At 45.5% G+C, this 18298-nt stretch overlaps 1 protein-coding gene and 2 long non-coding RNA genes across 3 annotated transcripts in view; 2 read left to right on the top strand and 1 right to left on the bottom strand.

The window, feature by feature from the left end:
- The window catches only part of LASP1 (LIM and SH3 protein 1), a 50980-nt gene extending 42122 nt beyond the window's left edge, over positions 1–8858 (top strand). Inside the window, exons 5-7 of the mRNA XM_083709883.1 lie at positions 2675–2840; positions 3987–4090; positions 5209–8858. Coding sequence (XP_083566009.1) covers positions 2675–2840; positions 3987–4090; positions 5209–5382 — 444 coding nt within the window. The 3' untranslated portion in view covers positions 5383–8858. The remainder of the gene's footprint in view (positions 1–2674; positions 2841–3986; positions 4091–5208) is intronic.
- Positions 8859–11553: 2695 nt separating this feature from the next.
- On the bottom strand, positions 11554–12622 carry LOC310830609. Its single transcript, XR_014557660.1, has 3 exons — positions 12433–12622; positions 11862–12177; positions 11554–11717 (listed from the first exon to the last, which is right to left on the bottom strand). It is a non-coding gene; the product is annotated as an uncharacterized lncRNA (long non-coding RNA).
- Positions 12623–13658: 1036 nt separating this feature from the next.
- LOC310830690 lies at positions 13659–16293 on the top strand. Its single transcript, XR_014557676.1, has 2 exons — positions 13659–13888; positions 14439–16293. It is a non-coding gene; the product is annotated as an uncharacterized lncRNA (long non-coding RNA).
- The last annotated feature ends 2005 nt before the right edge of the window (positions 16294–18298 follow it).

Here is an 18298-nt window from a genome sequence, read left to right as displayed (position 1 = left end):
TGTTTGGTGGTGTGCATGCTCCCTAGCTGGTTGGCCTGCGCATGCTTCCCCACTCCCCACCGCCAAGCAGCTAGGAGGTGGGCACCGCTTCCCCCTCCACCAAGCAGATAGGGAGTGCACACACTCTGCAGCCGCTTTCAGCAGCATATGGTAAAAAGTCACAAATATAAGCCACACTTTAACTTTTCAGGATCCGAAACTGGAAAAATGTGTGGCTTATATTCAGGCCAATACGGTACCTATTTTAATATCCCACAGTGCCCTAGACTCTAGGGGTGAGGAACTTCTGACCCTTTAAGCTGTCAGACATGGCCCACAAAGCCATTTTTTAAAAATGCCCATCTGCCACCAGCTGACGTCACTCAATCCAGATGATATCATTGGGAAGGGGGCACAGGATTTTACAGTGGTGCCCCGCAAGACGAACGCCTCGCAAGACGAAAAACCCGCTAGACGAAAGGGTTTTCCGTTTTGGAGGCGCTTCGCAAAACGAATTTCCCTATGGGCTTCCGGGGACCTCTTTTAAATGCTAGCGGTGGGGAGCAAAGCCTTTCCCCCCCCTCCGGCCTTCAGAAGAGGTCCAGGAAGGCCGGCGGGGGCCAAAAGGCTTTGCTCCCCACCGCCAGCATTTTAAAAGCAGTCCGGGATAGCAGGGAAGCGCTTCCCGCTATCCCGGATGGCTTTTGAAGGCAGGCGGGGGGGAGCAAAGACTTTCCCCCCCCCCCCGCCCGCCTTCAGAAGAGGTCCTGGATGCAGCGCATGCAGCGCTGCGTTTCTCTGCTCTCCCGGGAAGGCAGGCAGGGGGGACAAAGACTTTTGCCCCCGCCGGCCTTCAGAAGAGGTCCAGGACCTCTTCTGAAGGCGGGCGGGGGGCAAAAGTCTTTGTCCCCCCTGCCTGCCTTCCCGGGGGCTTTTAAATCGCCCCGGGACAGCGTAGAATTCCTCCGCTGTCCCGGGGCGATTTTAAAATGCTGGCGGGCTGTCCCGGGAAGGCAGGCAGGGGGGGGGAAAGCAAAGACTTTCGCCCCCCGCCGGCCTTCAGAAAAGGTCGGGGGACAGACTATCCCCGGACCTGGTCTGACGGCGGTTTCCATAGGAACGCATTAATTGATTTTTAATGCATTCCTATGGGAAACCGTGCTTCGCAAGACGAAAAACTTGCAAGACGAAAAGACTTGCGGAACGAATTAATTTCGTCTTGCGAGGCACCACTGTATTCTGAATTCACTATGTACACCAGTTCCCTTGCTGGGAACAGTAATGCACAGCTAAAGCATCAAGATTTAACTTCGGTTTATAAGCTGATGAGCAGGGGTTAAAGCAGGGGTAGGCAACCTAAGGTCCGTGGGCCGGATCCGGCCCAATCACCTTCTCAATCAGGGGACGGTCCGGGATTCAGCGTGTTTCTACACGAGTAGAATGTGTGCTTTTATTTAAAATGCATCTCTGGGTCATTTGTGGGGCATAGGAATTCATTCCCCCCAAAAAAATATAGTCCAGCCCACCACATGGTCTGAGGGATGGTGGACCATCCCACAGCTGAAAAAGGTTGCTGACCCCTGGGTTAAAGCTTGCTCAGCATTTTGGCTGTGTGCCACTATTCCCCTGCTGGAGTTAGGTGCATGTACCCAAAGCTCATGACGGGGTCGCTTGAAAGCCCTTTTCAGACTGTCCTGTGTTGCTCTTTTAAACCTCTGGTTTTCAGACATTTAAGAGCAGTGCTGGGCTGTTTGCAAAAGACCTTTCAAGCAGCCCGATGCCGCATTTTGAAGTCATGACTGTCGGGGCTTCAAAGTACAGCGTTGCCTGATGTCACTATGACATCAGGTGGTTGTCAGGAGGGCAGTGGGGAGATAAAGATCTGACCCACCAGCCAAAAATGGGTCCCCAGGCCTGCTGTAAAGTGACACTACATTGGGGAAAATGTAAATGGTGGCTAGACACTATTGTGCTGTTTGAAGTGCTAGACCTGTAAAATTAAATGGAAGGCCAGGGGCAGGCCCTGAACATTGCCCAAGGAAGTTGACGCTGGCCCTGGCCCTGCATCTTCAGGTAGCAGATGTTTAATGTCTGTACATGAAAAGCAGCTAAGATGCAGGAGCAAGTAACCAACAGTAGTGATGCTTTGGTATTCCTGACTGTAGAATTTCTGTCTTGCATCTACTGAATAAAAAGGCAGCTGAAATGTCTGGAGGGAGAGCCTAGCACTGAGCTTGGCGGTATGTGCCAAGCCATTCCTTTGCTTGTACTCTCCAGCCACAGGAGAAGGGGGAGGTAACAGTTAACAGTACGTGAAGTGCTAGTTGTCCACTGCCACCTTCTGGTTTATATGCAGTGCTGCAGTGACTTCTCAGATGGGGAGGGAGGTTGAAGGGGGTGTTTCTGAATAGAGAATGATAGGACTATATTACTGAGCCTTCCACCCTTGGGATTATCAGTTCATTCACTTGCAGCTGCCAGTTTACCATTCACAACCACTAAGTTTTATCTGGAATACTAGAGAGAGGGCTGAAAGCAGTGGAGACTGGGGCGGGGGGCGGGGGGAGAGAAGCCTTGCATTGTAAGAACTTTATAGTCCAGGCAGAAAGGCACCTTCTGATTGTGTGGGGAATATATTAAACAACACAAAAACTTTTTGGTGCTGCTCTAATATTTTCTTCCCCTTCCTCTGCAGATAAAGTACCATGAAGAGTTTGAGAAGAGCAGGATGGGGGCACCTGGTGGAGAGGGAGGCGAGTCAGAACGCCAGAACTCCCAGGAGGGCGCCAACTACAGGAGGCCAGTGGAGCAGCAGCCACCACCACACCAGCAACCTCATCATGTCCAACCAAGTACCCCTGGTAATAAGTTGTGCTGGAGAAAAGGGGTGGGGAGAAACCTACCCTACATACCTGAATGAATGGGTCTTCCTGTGGCATTTAGCAACCCCACCACCCCAAAAAAGGAGGGAAATCAGTTTGACTGTTCACTGTGTGATAATAAGGTAGTGCCTTTGTAAGGAGCTATTAGAATGATTGAATTACTTTTCTGATCAGGAAAATTCCATGGCAGTTAAGGAGATGGAGGGTGGGGCTTAAGCTGAAGGTAGAGTCTACCAGAAAGAGAATATTCCAAGTCATGCCGGGTACTGCAGCTATCCACCTGCAGCTTCTTCAAATGTACTATGCATCTGTGAATTGTAGTCCTAGCCAAATGTGGACAGCTGACAGAGTGAGGGCTGAGAGTCTGAAATGAAGGAAACCACTTTAGACTAGGTCTGTCAGTACTGTGTGAGAGCTCTGGGTTAGGTGTATCTGCAGATGTATGGGAAAGTATTAGGAGAAACCATGAGTTCAAGACACCACAGAAGAATGTGGAAGTGCTGAAAGTAACAAATTACAAGTGAAAATTGTCTGGTTTCCTTTCCTTTATTTAATTTATAGTTAGGTTTTTTTATGATCATTCATTTAACAGCATGTTTTATGAGCTGTTAGAATTTAGTATTTATTAAAATTCAATCAAGGTTTGTTAGAGAATAACTTGATTGAATTTGATAGCATTTTGTTCAAGGAACAGGCAGGCTAAGATAGCTACTTGAACATTTTCTGGACCTTAGCAGCAAAATACAGAGTTCCATGTTCCAAAGGTAAACTAAAAAAGGGGCAACACTGTGTGCTTTGCAAAGATAAAACAGTGATTTCTGCAACAAGGAGATGCCAAACTGCAGTCACTTCCAAACAAGGTGTAGAAAGTTCTTGAGTGAAAAGGAACCCAACTAGTTGAGTCTTTTCCACCAAAGCTAGTAAAGGCCTAGGGGGGGTGGAGCTCTTATGTTGCACCAGATTTATGTCTAGACAGTGGCTGTCAAATATTTCTACCTGTAACATTTACTCATTGCAGATTTACTCACCTGCAAAAATTCTGCATTGTTTCCTAAGGGCCTGAGGCAGGTTCTGCAGTTTCAATCTGATCAATAGACAATTAACAGTAATCTTTGTGTCCCACAGTTTACCACCACCAGCCACCTGCACAACCAGCCTCTCAGTCTTACAGCTACAAGGAACCAGCAGCACCTGTCTCAATACAGCGTAACGCCCCATCTGGCGGAGGGGTAAGTGTGATCTAGGAAGAAGGAAAGTAGCCAGTCATTAGCTGACAGCTGTGGGAGGAAGGAAGAAATGAAACTGAAATGTTAATTAAACCTGGCCTTTTGCAGAAGTCTGCCTGCCTGCCTGCCTGCATAGACATAGACCTAGACAGACAGACAGACACACACACACACACATGTAAGGATGCAAAAGGTTTGACTATGTACTCTGAAATACGTAGCCTGGCTCTTCCCTGTGAAATGTTCCATCTCTAAGGTTGAGTAGTGGGGTAGGCAGGAAAAAGTGTGCAAGCGTGTATATAGCAGATATAATCTGATTGGAAGTGAACAAAGTGCTTTACAGGTGCATTTGTGGGAAACCATGTAAAGCAGGCCAAGAGATGGCGATCTCCTGCCCTGAGCTGCCTGTTGGCTCTATGACTCTGTCCTTTAGATACTGATCACAAGCCACCTTCACACCTCAGTTTCCAGCCTTTGAAACATTGTTCACATTAGTGTCTTTACAATGACGTGGCTGCAAAGGATCCTAAGATAAATTTTAAGTCCAGCCCTGTGTGTCAAGGTAGATCCTTTGACCAAATCCCATCATACATTGCAGATCAACTCACAGAACAGCATTCCATAAACCTAACCTGTGGAACAGATGGTTCCTGACCTTCCTTCAGTCTTACTACGTATTGCATGTAATTAGTTTTTATGTCCCGTTCTGTTAAGCCATCCTGGAAATGCCAGTTGACCAATGAAGGGGAAGGGTATAAATTTTAGAAATAAACTTGTAAAGCAGCAGCTTGGTGTTAACTCAGGTTTGATGCATGTGGCACAATCCAAGTTTTTGTTGCCGTGTGTGTGTGTGTGTGTGTGTGTTTGCATACATGCATGCAAAAGATCATAAAGCACGTCTGCTGGAGCACTCTAGGCTACTACCAGCAGCTTGGAACAGTGATTTAAGAGATCAGGCCTGCAAGATGCCTGCTAAAAAAATAAGGTGGGATGTACCTTTCTGTTGGGATTTGGGAGCCACAAGTTTTGGAGGTCCAATGTACTTAAAACAAAGGGTGGGTGAGGAGCCCCCAAAGTCACTGAACCCTAATCCATCCCTGCTCTTTTTGTCCCCGCTCCAGAAGCGGTTCCGTGCAGTCTACGATTACAACGCAGCTGATGAGGACGAGGTCTCCTTCCAGGACGGTGACACCATAATCAATGTGCAGCAGATTGATGACGGCTGGATGTATGGCACCGTTGAGCGGACCGGTGACACAGGCATGCTTCCAGCCAACTATGTGGAGGCTATATGAGCTCCACTCGGGTGCCACCCTGAAAGCAAGCAGGGGGAGGGCTCTTGTGTGCTTCTTGTTCCATTATCCCTTCTCTGCTGTCTTGTCACACATCAGTTATTTTGTTCCGAACCTCTGACATGGCCATTTAAAAAAAAAATCTTCTGCCAACATAGCCTTGTTTTGGAGGCATTTGAACTTGGGGTGGGTGTCTTTTTTACTATCAAAGATCAATTGTCTTTCCATCCTCTCCCGCGGCTTTCATGAAGCATGGCACAGGTCCTTCCCTAGGGACCTGCCCTTTTGGGAATTGATTTTGATGCTGATTGAAATGTGCACAGCTTAACCAAACTGCTACGTGGAACCAGAATTAGTGTAGGGAGGCCCAGGGGCAGGAACCACTGCCATGTTTCCTTTTGGGAGAGTGGAGCTTTGAGTAACTTGCGCAAGTCTCTGATCATTCCCATTGAAAAAAATTGTCCATGGCCTCTGTATGCATGTCGACTCTTGCTCATTAATTTTCCTTTCTATAAATCTTTATCAGCTGGAAATAAGAACCATTTGTTAAAAGCAGGAGAGCTTTTGGAGTCAAAAGGAACCAGCACATCTGTCATAACTAGAAGGGAGATGCAGTAGCTGGTGCAGAGGTACAGAAGGGGAGGTTTGGGAGAAAAATAATAATTCTATCCAGGACTCTTGGATGCCATGTCTTAATAAGAGTGTACATTTACTTTAGGCTTAATATTATAGGGCATGAGGAAAACATGCACCCTGCATTCCTGGGGGAAATTAGTTTGGAGTAGAATGTGCACAGGACCTAAACAGTTGCCCAAGTTTATGCAGCTAAGGGATACTACTCTGCACAGCTTAATTTGGTGCTACCCCCTTGAGTTGAGAGTGTTTGAGGAGGAAGAGAAGCATATTCCAGATGCTTCTGACCATTCCTGCTGCCCTCCTCACCACCCCAAAAGTAGCTTCAAGTAAACTTTTGAACTGGCCTATGCAAGCCTCCCCTAGCTTAATGCCTGCAAATAGTCATTTCTCGCAGATTCCTGGTGTTTATCAATGCCCTTCCCGCTCTGTTTTTGTAGAATTCCAAATTCTGTTGACACCTAACCTGTAGAGAGGCAGGTGGGCACTCCTCTGAATAACCTTGACAACAGCAACCTTGGGCAAGAAGAATCCCAGTTACTGTGGAGATGTAAGCATAGGGACCAATTGCTCCTTGCTTTAGGGAGTATTCATGGGGCTCTTGCTGAAGGCAGATCCGTATGTGGAGCTTTTCTGCCCCACATTCCTGTCAGCCCAAAGGCAGACTTGCAGAGAGCATCATCTCCCTTTCTTGTACTTTTTGAGCCAAGCAATGTTTACAATCCTTCCTCCTCTTTCTACTGCCCCCCAAGCCAGCCTGGCAATTGGATGAAGGGATCAGGGGAACTACTGCCTTGCACTAGAAACATACCTCTTCCTCCCCCTCAAGATGCTGTTGCTGGCTTGGGATAGTCTCATGGACCAAAAGCAAATTCTTTGGAGTGTTGCTGTCATTATAGCAGGGAACTACGATATAACTGGAAATTTATAGGGCTGTGCTGGTGTAATGAAAGAGCAAAGGCTGAGCTGCTCTAAGCAGGAGTAAGATTCTTGAAAGTCATCCTTCTCTGCATATTGAATGCTGCTTCTCCTGTTACTTTTAAAGAAGTGCAGTGACTCCCCAAGGTCACTTCTGTGTTGGGACAGAAGGCAAATCCAGTTAAATAATAAACAACCAGCAGCCATGCAGTGCAACAAACCCTTAAAAGTAGGTCTTAGAGCCTGTGTCTAATAACTCATTTAGCTGTGATGTGATTGCAAAGCTCTACCTACGGAAGAGGCCTCTGGAAAACATCTAGTGTCTTTAAATCTAACATGAGAGAAGTGGCTCTAAACCACTTTATTTGGTAGTTGTCTCTTACTGGGATAACTGAAATGGTTGGCAAGTGGACATCCGGAGGCACTTACCTTTTCGTTTTTAAGAACGCCCGTCAGAGGCACATACAGAGAGAGAGGTGCTCAGTCCACTGAATCCTCTGGTGGTTTTTAGTCGTCGCCTCTCAAGCACCTGGAAAGTACAAGGACCAAGTTAAAAGACACGTGTCACCCTCACACATTCCCCCATTCCAGTGCTGTTTGCACGTATGTGCTCTTCCTTTCCCCTTCTGTGCATTGAGGCATATCAGGACCTTGCCTTTCCCTCGCATTGCATCCCCTCTTGCCTGTGGACTTTGTGGTACAGAGAGAACATACATATGCAACATTAAAAGCACGAGCTTAGTCTCTTTACAAGAGGTGTGAAATAGGCTTACGTTAAGCAAGAGTTAAGGAGAGCTTGCCTGCTCAATGTTTAGGCCCCTGACGTTTGAAAGCAAAGGGATGCTACATTTCGTCATTCCCAAAGTACTCTTGCATATCTTCGTGACTGGTGGAGTACCGCACACTAGTGATTTGTAGCTAAATCTCTCAGGAGGGTTTTAAATCCCTTTGGGGCTCCCTATCCAAGTTCCTGCACACCCCTCAGATCAGTGGCAGAAATAAATACCAAATCATTCTTTTCATAAAGTCATAGAAGCACAAACATTTTAGCATATTTTCTCAAAAATAAAAAGCCCTACTTTTCCTTTGCACTAGTGATTAAAGGGAGGAGGGTTTTGGTCTCCTCTTCACCATATCCATGTCCCAGAGAGATCCATTTGTAGAAATGAAAAGGTCAACAAGAATGGTGACAGGTTTTTCTATAACGCAACCATTTTTAGAGGGATACAGGTGTCTAGGGACCACCCAATCTTAGGGTGAACTTTCTTAAGGTGCCAACGAGAATGACTGATGGGTGAAGAGAAATCACATTCTTCTTGGTGCTAAGACAGAAGCACAACCTTAGTACTGGCTGATTTCCTAACTGAAAAAGACAAAATCATGTATAGACAATCCTTAAGAGGACAGCTTTTTGTGAGGAAGATACAAAAATAACGTAATGTGAATAAATATTTTTAGAGGACCAAATAAAGTTACAATAAAATACTCTCTCATTATTTTATAAATCTCCTAGTCTTTTCAACCCTGCCCTGGGAGAAATGGTTTCTCACTGCTTGATTTATTTTTTTTCTGCCTTCTTTATGCACTTTTGCCTTTTCCCCCAATAGCACCTAAACCTGTATTTAAATAAAATGTTAAAAAAAGAAAGAAAAACAGCTAACTTGCATCTGTGTAGGCATTTTTATTCATGTCAAGTCTCTTGTACATTGTAGCTTTTCAAATAAGATTTCAGTGTCTGAACTTAGAATGATTTTTTTTCTTTGGAGTATATTTTGGGGTTTTCATCTGTTCTTTGTGTATTTCTTCTTTGTGGGCTTGCATGCCCTCTCCAAAAGTCATTTGGCCTTTTTCAATGGCACCATAGAATCAAATGTAGTACCAGTTCTCTTCTGGTTGACGCCAATTTGAAAATAAAAGTATAATTTTTACTGCTGACTGATTTTTGGTGGTCTTTGATAGTTTTCTCTTTCCTTTGGTAGAAATGGGAAATAAACTTACATTCAGAATGCTGTAAGAAGCGACCTGCTTTCAAAATGTAAAGCAACCTATCTATAGGGCATGTAGTCGTATAAACAGACCAAAGTTGGGTAGATTTCCCTGTACAGAGAGTGACCAAACCATGATTTAGCTGTCCTTTGAAGGGTTTGGCCCCTCTCACATCCTCATCTTGTGCACTTGCTCCCACCTGCACTTCCTGGTACAGACAAACCATAGTTTGCCTACAGAAGAGAATTGGAATCCCAATTCACATCATGGCGATCGCTTGATAGCCTAAGTCAAGATGTTGCAATCATAACCTTTTTGCTCACTGTCCTGTTGTTCCCTGATATAATTTATTTCTACAATGAAGCCACATGTGTAGTCCACAGGACTGTGGGTTTTACCCCCCAGATGAAGAAAGTCTGCTTAATAAACTCTCCCCCCCCCCACCCAAGGATGGCTTAAGAGGGAGGATGTGCTGGTCATCCCAAAATTCCACTCTGAAAGTAATGAGTGAGGGATAGCTTGAAGCCTGGTGTAAAGGGACTGTGCCTTATCCTGCAGCTAAAGTACTTGGTAGCGCTGACCAAAGAGAGGTGGAACAGGTCTGGGAACCAAAGAAAGAGCAAAAAGCAAGGAAGATGGAGGATCAAACTGACTACACTGAATGTATGCAAAAACAGCTGAAGTAAAAAAGCATTAAAATAGTATTTCCACCTATACACATTTAAATTTAAAATGTACATTCCCATATCCAAATCATTGAGTAATTTTAATCTACATTGCATCTAGGGTGTTTGCTTTTCCCAATTTCTAGTTCCTTTTCTCTGAATTTTTTAAAGAGAGTTTTCAGATTATATTTCAGTAGCATCATAAACTTTGTTGCTTACACCACAGGAACTCCAAGGGGCTAAACACTAGGCACCCTTTCTCCTGTTATGTTAGAGAATCTAAAACAATCAACCTTGACCACCAAAAGCCAGGGATTCTGATGCTGAAAAGCAGGTTGGAGGAGAGAAGCATAGAGTTAACACTGGAAGACAGGTACTGTATGTGGGTGGGTGGGAGGCCAGTGGGATTACTGAAATCGGACCCCATTTTTGGTACTGGAGGTCTGGATGCAAATGCCATAATGTAGGTAAGTGCTTAAATACAAGCTCTTACCTCTAACATGGCCTAGCACTGGCTAAAGAGAGTGGCCAGGACTTGGGAGACAAAAGCCAAGCAATGAAAGCAATAATAAACTACAGCAGGGCAAGCCAAAAGCACAGGAAAAGATAAGCAGATTCAGGCTTGATCAATGTTTGAAGTCCAATGTTTGAAGTGAAAACCCAGTATAAGTGGGATATAATCCTCATATTTTCCATAGAACTGTAACTTTCCTCTGTGTGCATTAACTGCCAATTCAGGTTCATAGGAAAGCATACATGGTTGTGTTTTCCTTCACGTTACCAGGACGGCACAATTTTCATACAAATGGCACTATGGCCCTACATTTTCCCTTCGCTGCCATATAAAGAACCCCTTCTTGGCTCAGACATGTTTTCACCTGTCCCACACCTAACATCAAGCCAGTAAGATGAAAGGCAATAAAATACGGGAGATGCAGACTTAGAAGACCAATTTCTACAATTAATATTCCATAAAATGACCCGTACATCGGATAAAGCCTTCTTAACCAAAAGCATCTTCAGTAGCTACTTAAACATTGTGACACAAGGAGCCTGTTAAATTTCAGCTTGTAACTGAATCCAAAGGGCTGCAGCTGCCATACTAAAGGCTTATTTCCTAGTACATAAAGTGCAGCCCTTAGCAGTGCCCTATCTGTGGAGCAAGGTGGTCTCTTAGGTCATCTGGAAGTTGTTTAGGGCTTTAAATGCTACAAGCAAAACTTTGAAGTGTACCCGGTAGCATACTGAGAGCCAAGGTAGTCCCTGCAGCAGAGGTGCTACATCAGGCATCCCCAACCTGCGGCCCTCCAGATGTTTTGGCCTACAACTCCCATGATCCCTAGCTAACAGGACCAGTGGTCAGGGATGATGGGAATTGCACTCCAAAACATCTGGAGGGCCAAAGGTTGGGGATGCCTGTGCTACATTATGTCAACAGAATGCCCCAGACAACAACCTAGCAGCTGCATTCTGAATCAGATACAACTTCTGGATCGAGCTCCACATGGAGTCCATTGCAGTAATCCAGCAATGAGGTTACCCAGTGCCAGGACCTCACTGGTGAAGTGATCTCAGGAAAAGGCACCCATAGCTGTTTTACCAACCAAAGCTGGTAAAAGGCATTTCCAGCGACAGAGGTCACCTGCAAGGGCACCCCGAAACTATGTACCCGTTCCTTCAGAGGGAATACATCCCTGCCTTGAAACAGGTATCTAACCTGTCTCCAAGCACAGGAACCTCTCACAAAGTCAGGGTTTAAATTCAATTTATTGGCCCTTACCCAGTGAACCACTGTGCCCAGACAGTGGTCCACACCAGAATCTGAGGACCATTGCTGCAAATCCCCTAATGACCACTCCTGATGGCTTCATGAAGTTGTTAAATAGCACTGGGGGCAAAAGACCCCATAACAGACATGCCAAGGGTCCGAAAAGCATTTCCCCCAGTGCTGCTCTCTGGATCCCAAACTCCAGGAGGGACCAGAACCACTACAGAGTCCCAGCACCCATCCTAAAGAGCCCAGTGGTATCAAAGCAGCAGAGAGATCAAGCAGAAAGGCAAGGCCATGTTCCTCTTGTATTTTCTGCTTGCATGCTATTGCCTGATTTCTGATCCTTTAGACCAGTGTTTCCCAACCTTGTGCCTCCAGATGTTTTTGGCCTACAACTCCCATCATCCCTAGCTAGCAAGACCAGTGGTCAGGGATGATGGGAGTTGTAGGCCAAAAACATCTGGAGGCACAAGGTTGGGAAACACTGCTTTAGACCAACAGTGGGGAACCACTGGTCTATGAGCCAGTCTCAGCCAACCAAAGGGCCCAATTTGGCCCCCAAAGCCACTTCCCCCCACCCACACCCACCTGACAAACAGCTGACATCGCCAGTGATGGGAACAGACAAGGTAAAACAATCCTGGGTTCTCTTTTGCCATGTGAGGGAGACTTCAGCCTCATGTAACCAATGTTTGAAGAAGCACTTTGCCAGCTCTGTGCCTGAGCCTTCACAAATTCACCAAATCCAGGGCAGGCAACACCACTTTAAGTTCCCATATGTCTGGCAATCAGCAAAGGTTTTTGACAGGTGGTGAGACAACTTGCCTGTCACCCATGTGGCATTCTTGAGCTTGTTTGGAGGTTCTAGCAGGGGAGCGCAGCTATCGTATACCCTTGACCGAAGAACGGTACACTCCTTCTATCTGGGATGGTCGTCCTCTTCCACCGAGCGCGCAGCTTCGGGAGGGACGCACATGGAGCGGTGAGGGAGGAAGAGGACACCCGCCTAGCCAGCCAGATCAGCCGAATCAACCCTGGCGATCAATGGGGTGACAGATGTCGCAGCCAGATCGCCCTCACATCCCACCCATGTGGCATTCTAATGATGCCATGTGATCGACAGCTGGATAGTCCCGTCCACCTGTGAAAGTTAGCCCACAAGGTGGGGACAAACGAAAGGTTTCTTATCCCTGTTTTAGCTCAGCTGCCACCAATGTTCTGCAGGCTTTCAGACTTCACAGGCACTTGCTAGGCCATTTGGCATTTTTGATTTCCCTCCCTACTTTTATCTCCACAAACTTCTGCACACGTATCAAGTGCCCTAATTATATAGATACCACTCCCTTATCTTTTGGGAGGGGACCATTTTGCTTCCAAAGAGTTCATTGTTAAGAGGGAATTATATTCAAGGTTGTTATTTCTAGAGTATATTCAGCCAGCATTTTAAAATTCCGCCCACTTAAGAAAATAACAGCAATCCAGTGCCTTCTGGGGGGGAAACAGAGAAACGACTTAGATGACCTGGCAGTCAAAAAGATTGCTGTTTTAAAAGACCACTAAATCTTAGTAATGATGGATCAATAAAGCACCAAGAACCATCTCTTCTGCACCCTTGTCAAGTAGAGGCCTCCAGCCATCAACCGTTCTGTGGCATCCTGAACGCTGCACCACGAGGACAGAAAAGTTGCTAATACTGTCTTGATAAACGGAAATGTTACCTTGGAAAGCAACAAAATTAAAGACCATTTTCCAGGGTCATCATCAATATCTGATCTGGGAGATCATGCCTTCCCAGTTCCAGACCTCAAGATCCCATCCAGCTGTTTTTTGCCATCTAACATCAACAAAAATAGGGGTTAAATTCTGGAGGGCATTAGAATACAAATCTAGATTCTTTGTCTGTGCACGTACACGCAGAGCGAGTTGACTGCAACGGGGATTTAACTATGCTTCATTTTCTCTGCATTGTGGCTGGCATTCCTGCCAGATTCCTGATATTTTGAATAAATCTGCTGTGAATAGATATCAGTGAATCCTTGTTGTTAGGCATAAGAAGCTGGCATCTTGGTTACGTTCTCATAGATTCCACAAACACCCCATTTTTTCTTTTTCTCCATCTTCCTCCCCTGAAGAAAAAGACAGCTCTGTTTCATCTGGCATCACCATTCTGTTCTGTTAGATGCTGATGTGCAGGCAGGCAGGCAGGCAGGCAGGCAGGCACCCCTGCAATTACCTTGCCTCAGTCTAAACCCCTCCCTTCCTCTGCACCAGCTGTCTGTCTCTCTCCATCTCCCTCTCTCCCTCCCCTCCAGCCTCCGATTCCAGGCTGCACTATTGCTGTCCCCATTTCCCCCTCCATCACCATGTTGGACATTTTCATCCTCATGTTTTTTGCCATTATCGGCCTGGTTGTTTTATCCTACATCATCTATATGTTGTAGAATCTCCAGCCACGCCACCGGCAAAGCCTATGGAGGGCGGCCAAGCAGGGAGACTGCTTTTCTCGCTTTACGCTGTTCTCTCAGCAATACTGCAGGTGGGAATTCTGATTTATGGTTAGCAAAGCTCTGTCGTATTTGAAAGCCACACTGTTAAATCTGTGCTGCGGGGGTGGGTGGTGGGCGGGAGGCAGTAGACTGCACAGAGGAATAAATGGTGTGTGTTTGTGTGTGTATGAAAACTCTCTTCTGCCATCACTAAAGAATACCCATAATCTGATCTTTCTGCAGATAGAAAGCTGTGTGCCTTCTGCATTTTGCTGAGCAAAATGCATTAAAAAAATAATAATGCCTGGGCTATTACTGTACTATTAATGCCCTTTCTCTGTTTAAGAATCATTTATGGGTCTTTATAGCTGCTCAATGTGATGTTTGTGATAAGGGCTCTGGGCTGAAGAAAGTACAGAGGCATTGGTAATACCTCTTGTGACATTTACTCTGCTTTTAAGAAGCAAAGCCGCGTAGCACTGAGTGCTTTGGAACTGTGTTTGGTAAATAAGGTGCTTGCTTGCTATCAGTCCATGCGTATTTGTATCCACATCCTTTTTTCTTCCTTCCTTTTCTTGCCTTAATGGGGATTTTCTACAGATGGGAGACCCCACCTTGGAGGAGATCCATGTTTACATCTCAGCGGGGTGGTCCTCAAGAGTTCTTCCAGAGCATTCTGGAGAAAGGTTAACCCTTTGCACGGCCAACTGGCAAAGAGAAGAATGATTCAGCCCAACGCCCTGAAGATGCCCCTTGAGATTTCAAAGGATTTGGGCTGCAATTGCAACGGGAACAACAAGGGAACAAGGCCAGGGGTGGACAAAAATGGTCAGCAAGAGAAAGGTGACTGAAAGGTTCTAAGAGGGAAAAGGGGTGAAGCTATTGCTTGGACTACCCTACTGTTGTTCGTTTTTTAAAAAAGAGGTTTTCTATATGTGAAATTATACAGGATTTGAATGGAAAAAATAGTATTTTATTTGTATGTTCTGGGTTTGTTTGTTTTTTTAGTAAAAAGGAATCTGGGAAAATATGGATTTCTAAAGGCCAAATGGAGGCAGGGCTGGGGGGAGAGAGACAGATGGATAACCAAACATATTCTAGCTAATGTTTGTCATGCTAAGGTCCCAATATGGACAACACAGTCTCTGTGCAGAAATGGGTTTTGGCATGGACATCACCCATCAGGTGGAGAATGGATGGGGCAGAACTCCCAGCAGCTCAGTAGTATATTCAAAACACCCCACATTTCCCTGTGTGGAAGCTTGTACACGAAGCACTATGTATCTGAGGGGTGTGGCTTTGTGCTGCTATTGCTGTTTAGGGGATCAGAATGCTTATTTTTGCCTTTTTTAAAAAAAGAAAATTTTCCAGAAAATATTTTTTATACATAGTTGCTTTCTCCCCTATATCTTTCTAAGCTGGTCAGAGTTTTGCACAGGGACATGAAAGCCACATGCAAAATACGTAGAAAGGAGCATGTCTTTTGGGTTGATATGAAAGCTTAGGGATTCTCTTTCTCCAAGATATCACATGTTCATAATTTCTATGAATATGAGAGAAACGTGAAAAGGAAGTATTGTTTGAAAGCTGTCGGATGGACTTATCTCCCTCCCTCCCTCTCCAAAGGAAAATGTTTCTGTGATGACTTCAGAGCACTAAAACGCCAGAATGTTGGCTCAGTACAGTTACTAATACAGATAAAAAAATTGACATAGTGCAAATTCTTGTGTGAAAATAATGTCCTTGCAAACTGTTGCAGGTTGTAACTTTTTGCCTCCACATCCAAACTGATACTCTCAGCTAGGCGAGGAGGAGAGATTTGAAGTAACATTTAAAGGTGAATTTACCCAATCTGTACTTTCTGAAACAATAAGCGCACTGGAACATAGCCATCCTTTGAAATGTGCACTTCTCCAAATTTTGCAATGCCATTTGCCAGCCAAGTGATGCGTAGGAAAATGTATGTGCTAGGGTTGTAAAGTGTGCATCAAAATACATGTATTAGTGAAAATAACTTAAAGAAATGTATATGATGAGAAGTGTGCTTTGCAAAGCAAGTATTCGGCAAAATGGCATGTCAACGTATTAGGAGAAATTTGCACTGAAAGGCTGATGAGTTTCCTTGGACTTTTAAAAAACAAAACCAAACCAAGAATCAGAAATTGATATGGAAATGTGGAGAGCTGAATTTAAGAGTGGAAGAAGCAGAAGGAGACTGAAACTGACAGATTCACCCCATTCCTACCTTCAGACTGGAAACAAAACTATCTCTAATGTGCAGGGCCCAATATATAAGCTCCATGGTTTGTGGTTTTTTGTTTCCTTGTATTTTTGGAATGTGTAAAATGACACAAGAGGCAGAACCAAACATATTCCCTCACACAAACAGTAGTTTTTGGAAGGTTTGAAATGTAAAAATTAACAATTTAATGTGAATAAACTTCAAGGCACCTTGCATTCTTGAGTGCTCATTAAAAAAAGAGAGACCAAAGCGTGGCTAAAGGATGGGTTGGTTTTGAGGTGTTAAATGGAAAGTTAGTAAAAACTCAATTGTAATCTGTTCAATGGTTTAGCTCAACCACCAAAAAGGTGTTGGGCCTTCATTTATAGGCAAGGAGGTAATTTTGCTTCCCTTTGAGGAAAAGGACACAACATTTGGGGTTTTGTAGTCTAGAAGGAAAAAAGGTGGGGACATGATAAACTTTTTAAACTTATCCATGGTTTGCATAAAGTGGATAAAGGAACGTTTCCCTCCCTCAGTGCCATCCAACCTAAGCCAACTGTTGGAAGAATCAGGACCGGGGGTGGGGGGAGTACTTATTCACACCCACAAGATACAGTGATGGCAAACAAATTGGGTGCCAGAATTTAGGGGTGCCCGGATTTAGTAAGTTTTAGAATTTAATCCCTGCTCAAATAGTTAAACCCTTCATAGCTGGGCTCAGCTTTCCCATGTCCAAGCCAGCCCAATAATGGCCAAGCCATTCAGCAAACAAAGGGGGCAGGAAGATGGGCAATTAACAAAGCAAATATTCTGTGCCAGCGGGAAAATGGGTGAAGCCCTTCCCTGAGCTCAGAGTTGGGTACAGGAACAAAGCGCAGTAGTAGAGTTTCAGGATTGCAGTTTTCCTGGGGTGCTCAAGGGGGAAAGGTTTATCAGTCGGTAAACAGTAATGGAACAGAGAAGCAAACTAGGCAGAGCAAAGTTATGAGTTGTGCGCCCTGAAGCCCTGGCTTACCTGGCAGCAAGTCAGTATGCAAAGTCCAAGGGTGAGTCCACACATGCAAAGTCCAGGAAACGCAGTCCAGGGTCAATCCACATCGCCAAGCCTGAAGTCCAGCAGTCAGGATACAGTCCAGGCTCAAACACAAAGCATAATCCCATAAACTTGAAGGAGTATCCAAGTCAAGGTCTATCAACATGGGCAGTTGAGCAAACATAGCACCTCAGCTCTGCTTCCCTTTTGAATGCTGATTGCATCATCTGGGCTTGATGAAGCATACGACCCTCACCTGTTCCAAGCCTGCTCCAGCAGAGGAATCACAAACCTTCTGCCAGAGCTAGCGAGCCCCACCTGGCCAGCTAAGGAGCTGGGCTGTGGGCTCTTGTCTTCCTCAGCCTCCTAGAGAGCATGGGTAGGCAAACTAAGGCCCAGGGGCCGGATCCGGTCCAATCACCTTCTAAATCCGGCCCACAGACGGTCCAGGAATCAGCGTGTTTTTACATGAGTAGAACATGTCCTTTTATTTAAACTGCATTTCTGGGTTATTTGTGGGGCCTGCCTGGTGTTTTTACATGAGGAGAATGTGTGCTTTTATTTAAAATGCATCTCTGAGTCATCTGTGGGGCATAGGAATTCCTTCATTTCTCTCCCCCCCCCAAAAAAAATATAGTCTGGCCCCCCACACGGTTTGAGGGACAGTGAACTGGCCCCCTGCTGAAAAAGTTTGCTGACTCTTGTCCTAGAGCGCCCCTCTTGCTTCTCCCTACGCCTCAGAGCCTGCTGTGTTCTTGAAGACAGGAGACCCTCTAGTTCTGGTCATGGGTCCTGCTGCTCTAGTTCCTGTGCATTGACCCCCATCCCCTCGCCACTGTCCATCACCCTGTGAGTACTTCCTTTCCCATCCCTTGCTTGCCCCAGCCCCAAACACACCCCTCGGAATCCTCTTCCTCCTCCCTGTCAACCTGCCAGTTTTATGACATTTATGTTAGTGGGAGAACAAGGCAAGCTTGGCTGATGTCTGCTTGGACACAGAACTGCACCTATGGGAGAAGCAAGACCCTCTTGGAGTATAAAGCTGGGAGCCCTTCCATTGTAGGATCAGGTTGTAAAGGTAAAGGGACCCCTGACCATTAAGTCCAGTTGTGGCCGACTCTGGGGTTGTGGCGCTCATCTCACTTTATTGGCTGAGGGAGCTGGTGTACAGCTTCCGGGTCGTGTGGCCAGCATGACTAAGCT

Source organism: Podarcis gaigeae (genome assembly GCF_964106915.1).
Source record: "Podarcis gaigeae genome assembly, chromosome: 13".
NCBI lineage: Eukaryota > Metazoa > Chordata > Lepidosauria > Squamata > Lacertidae > Podarcis > Podarcis gaigeae.
Note: the sequence above shows the minus strand (reverse complement) of the source record. Positions and strands in the feature narration are given on the sequence as shown.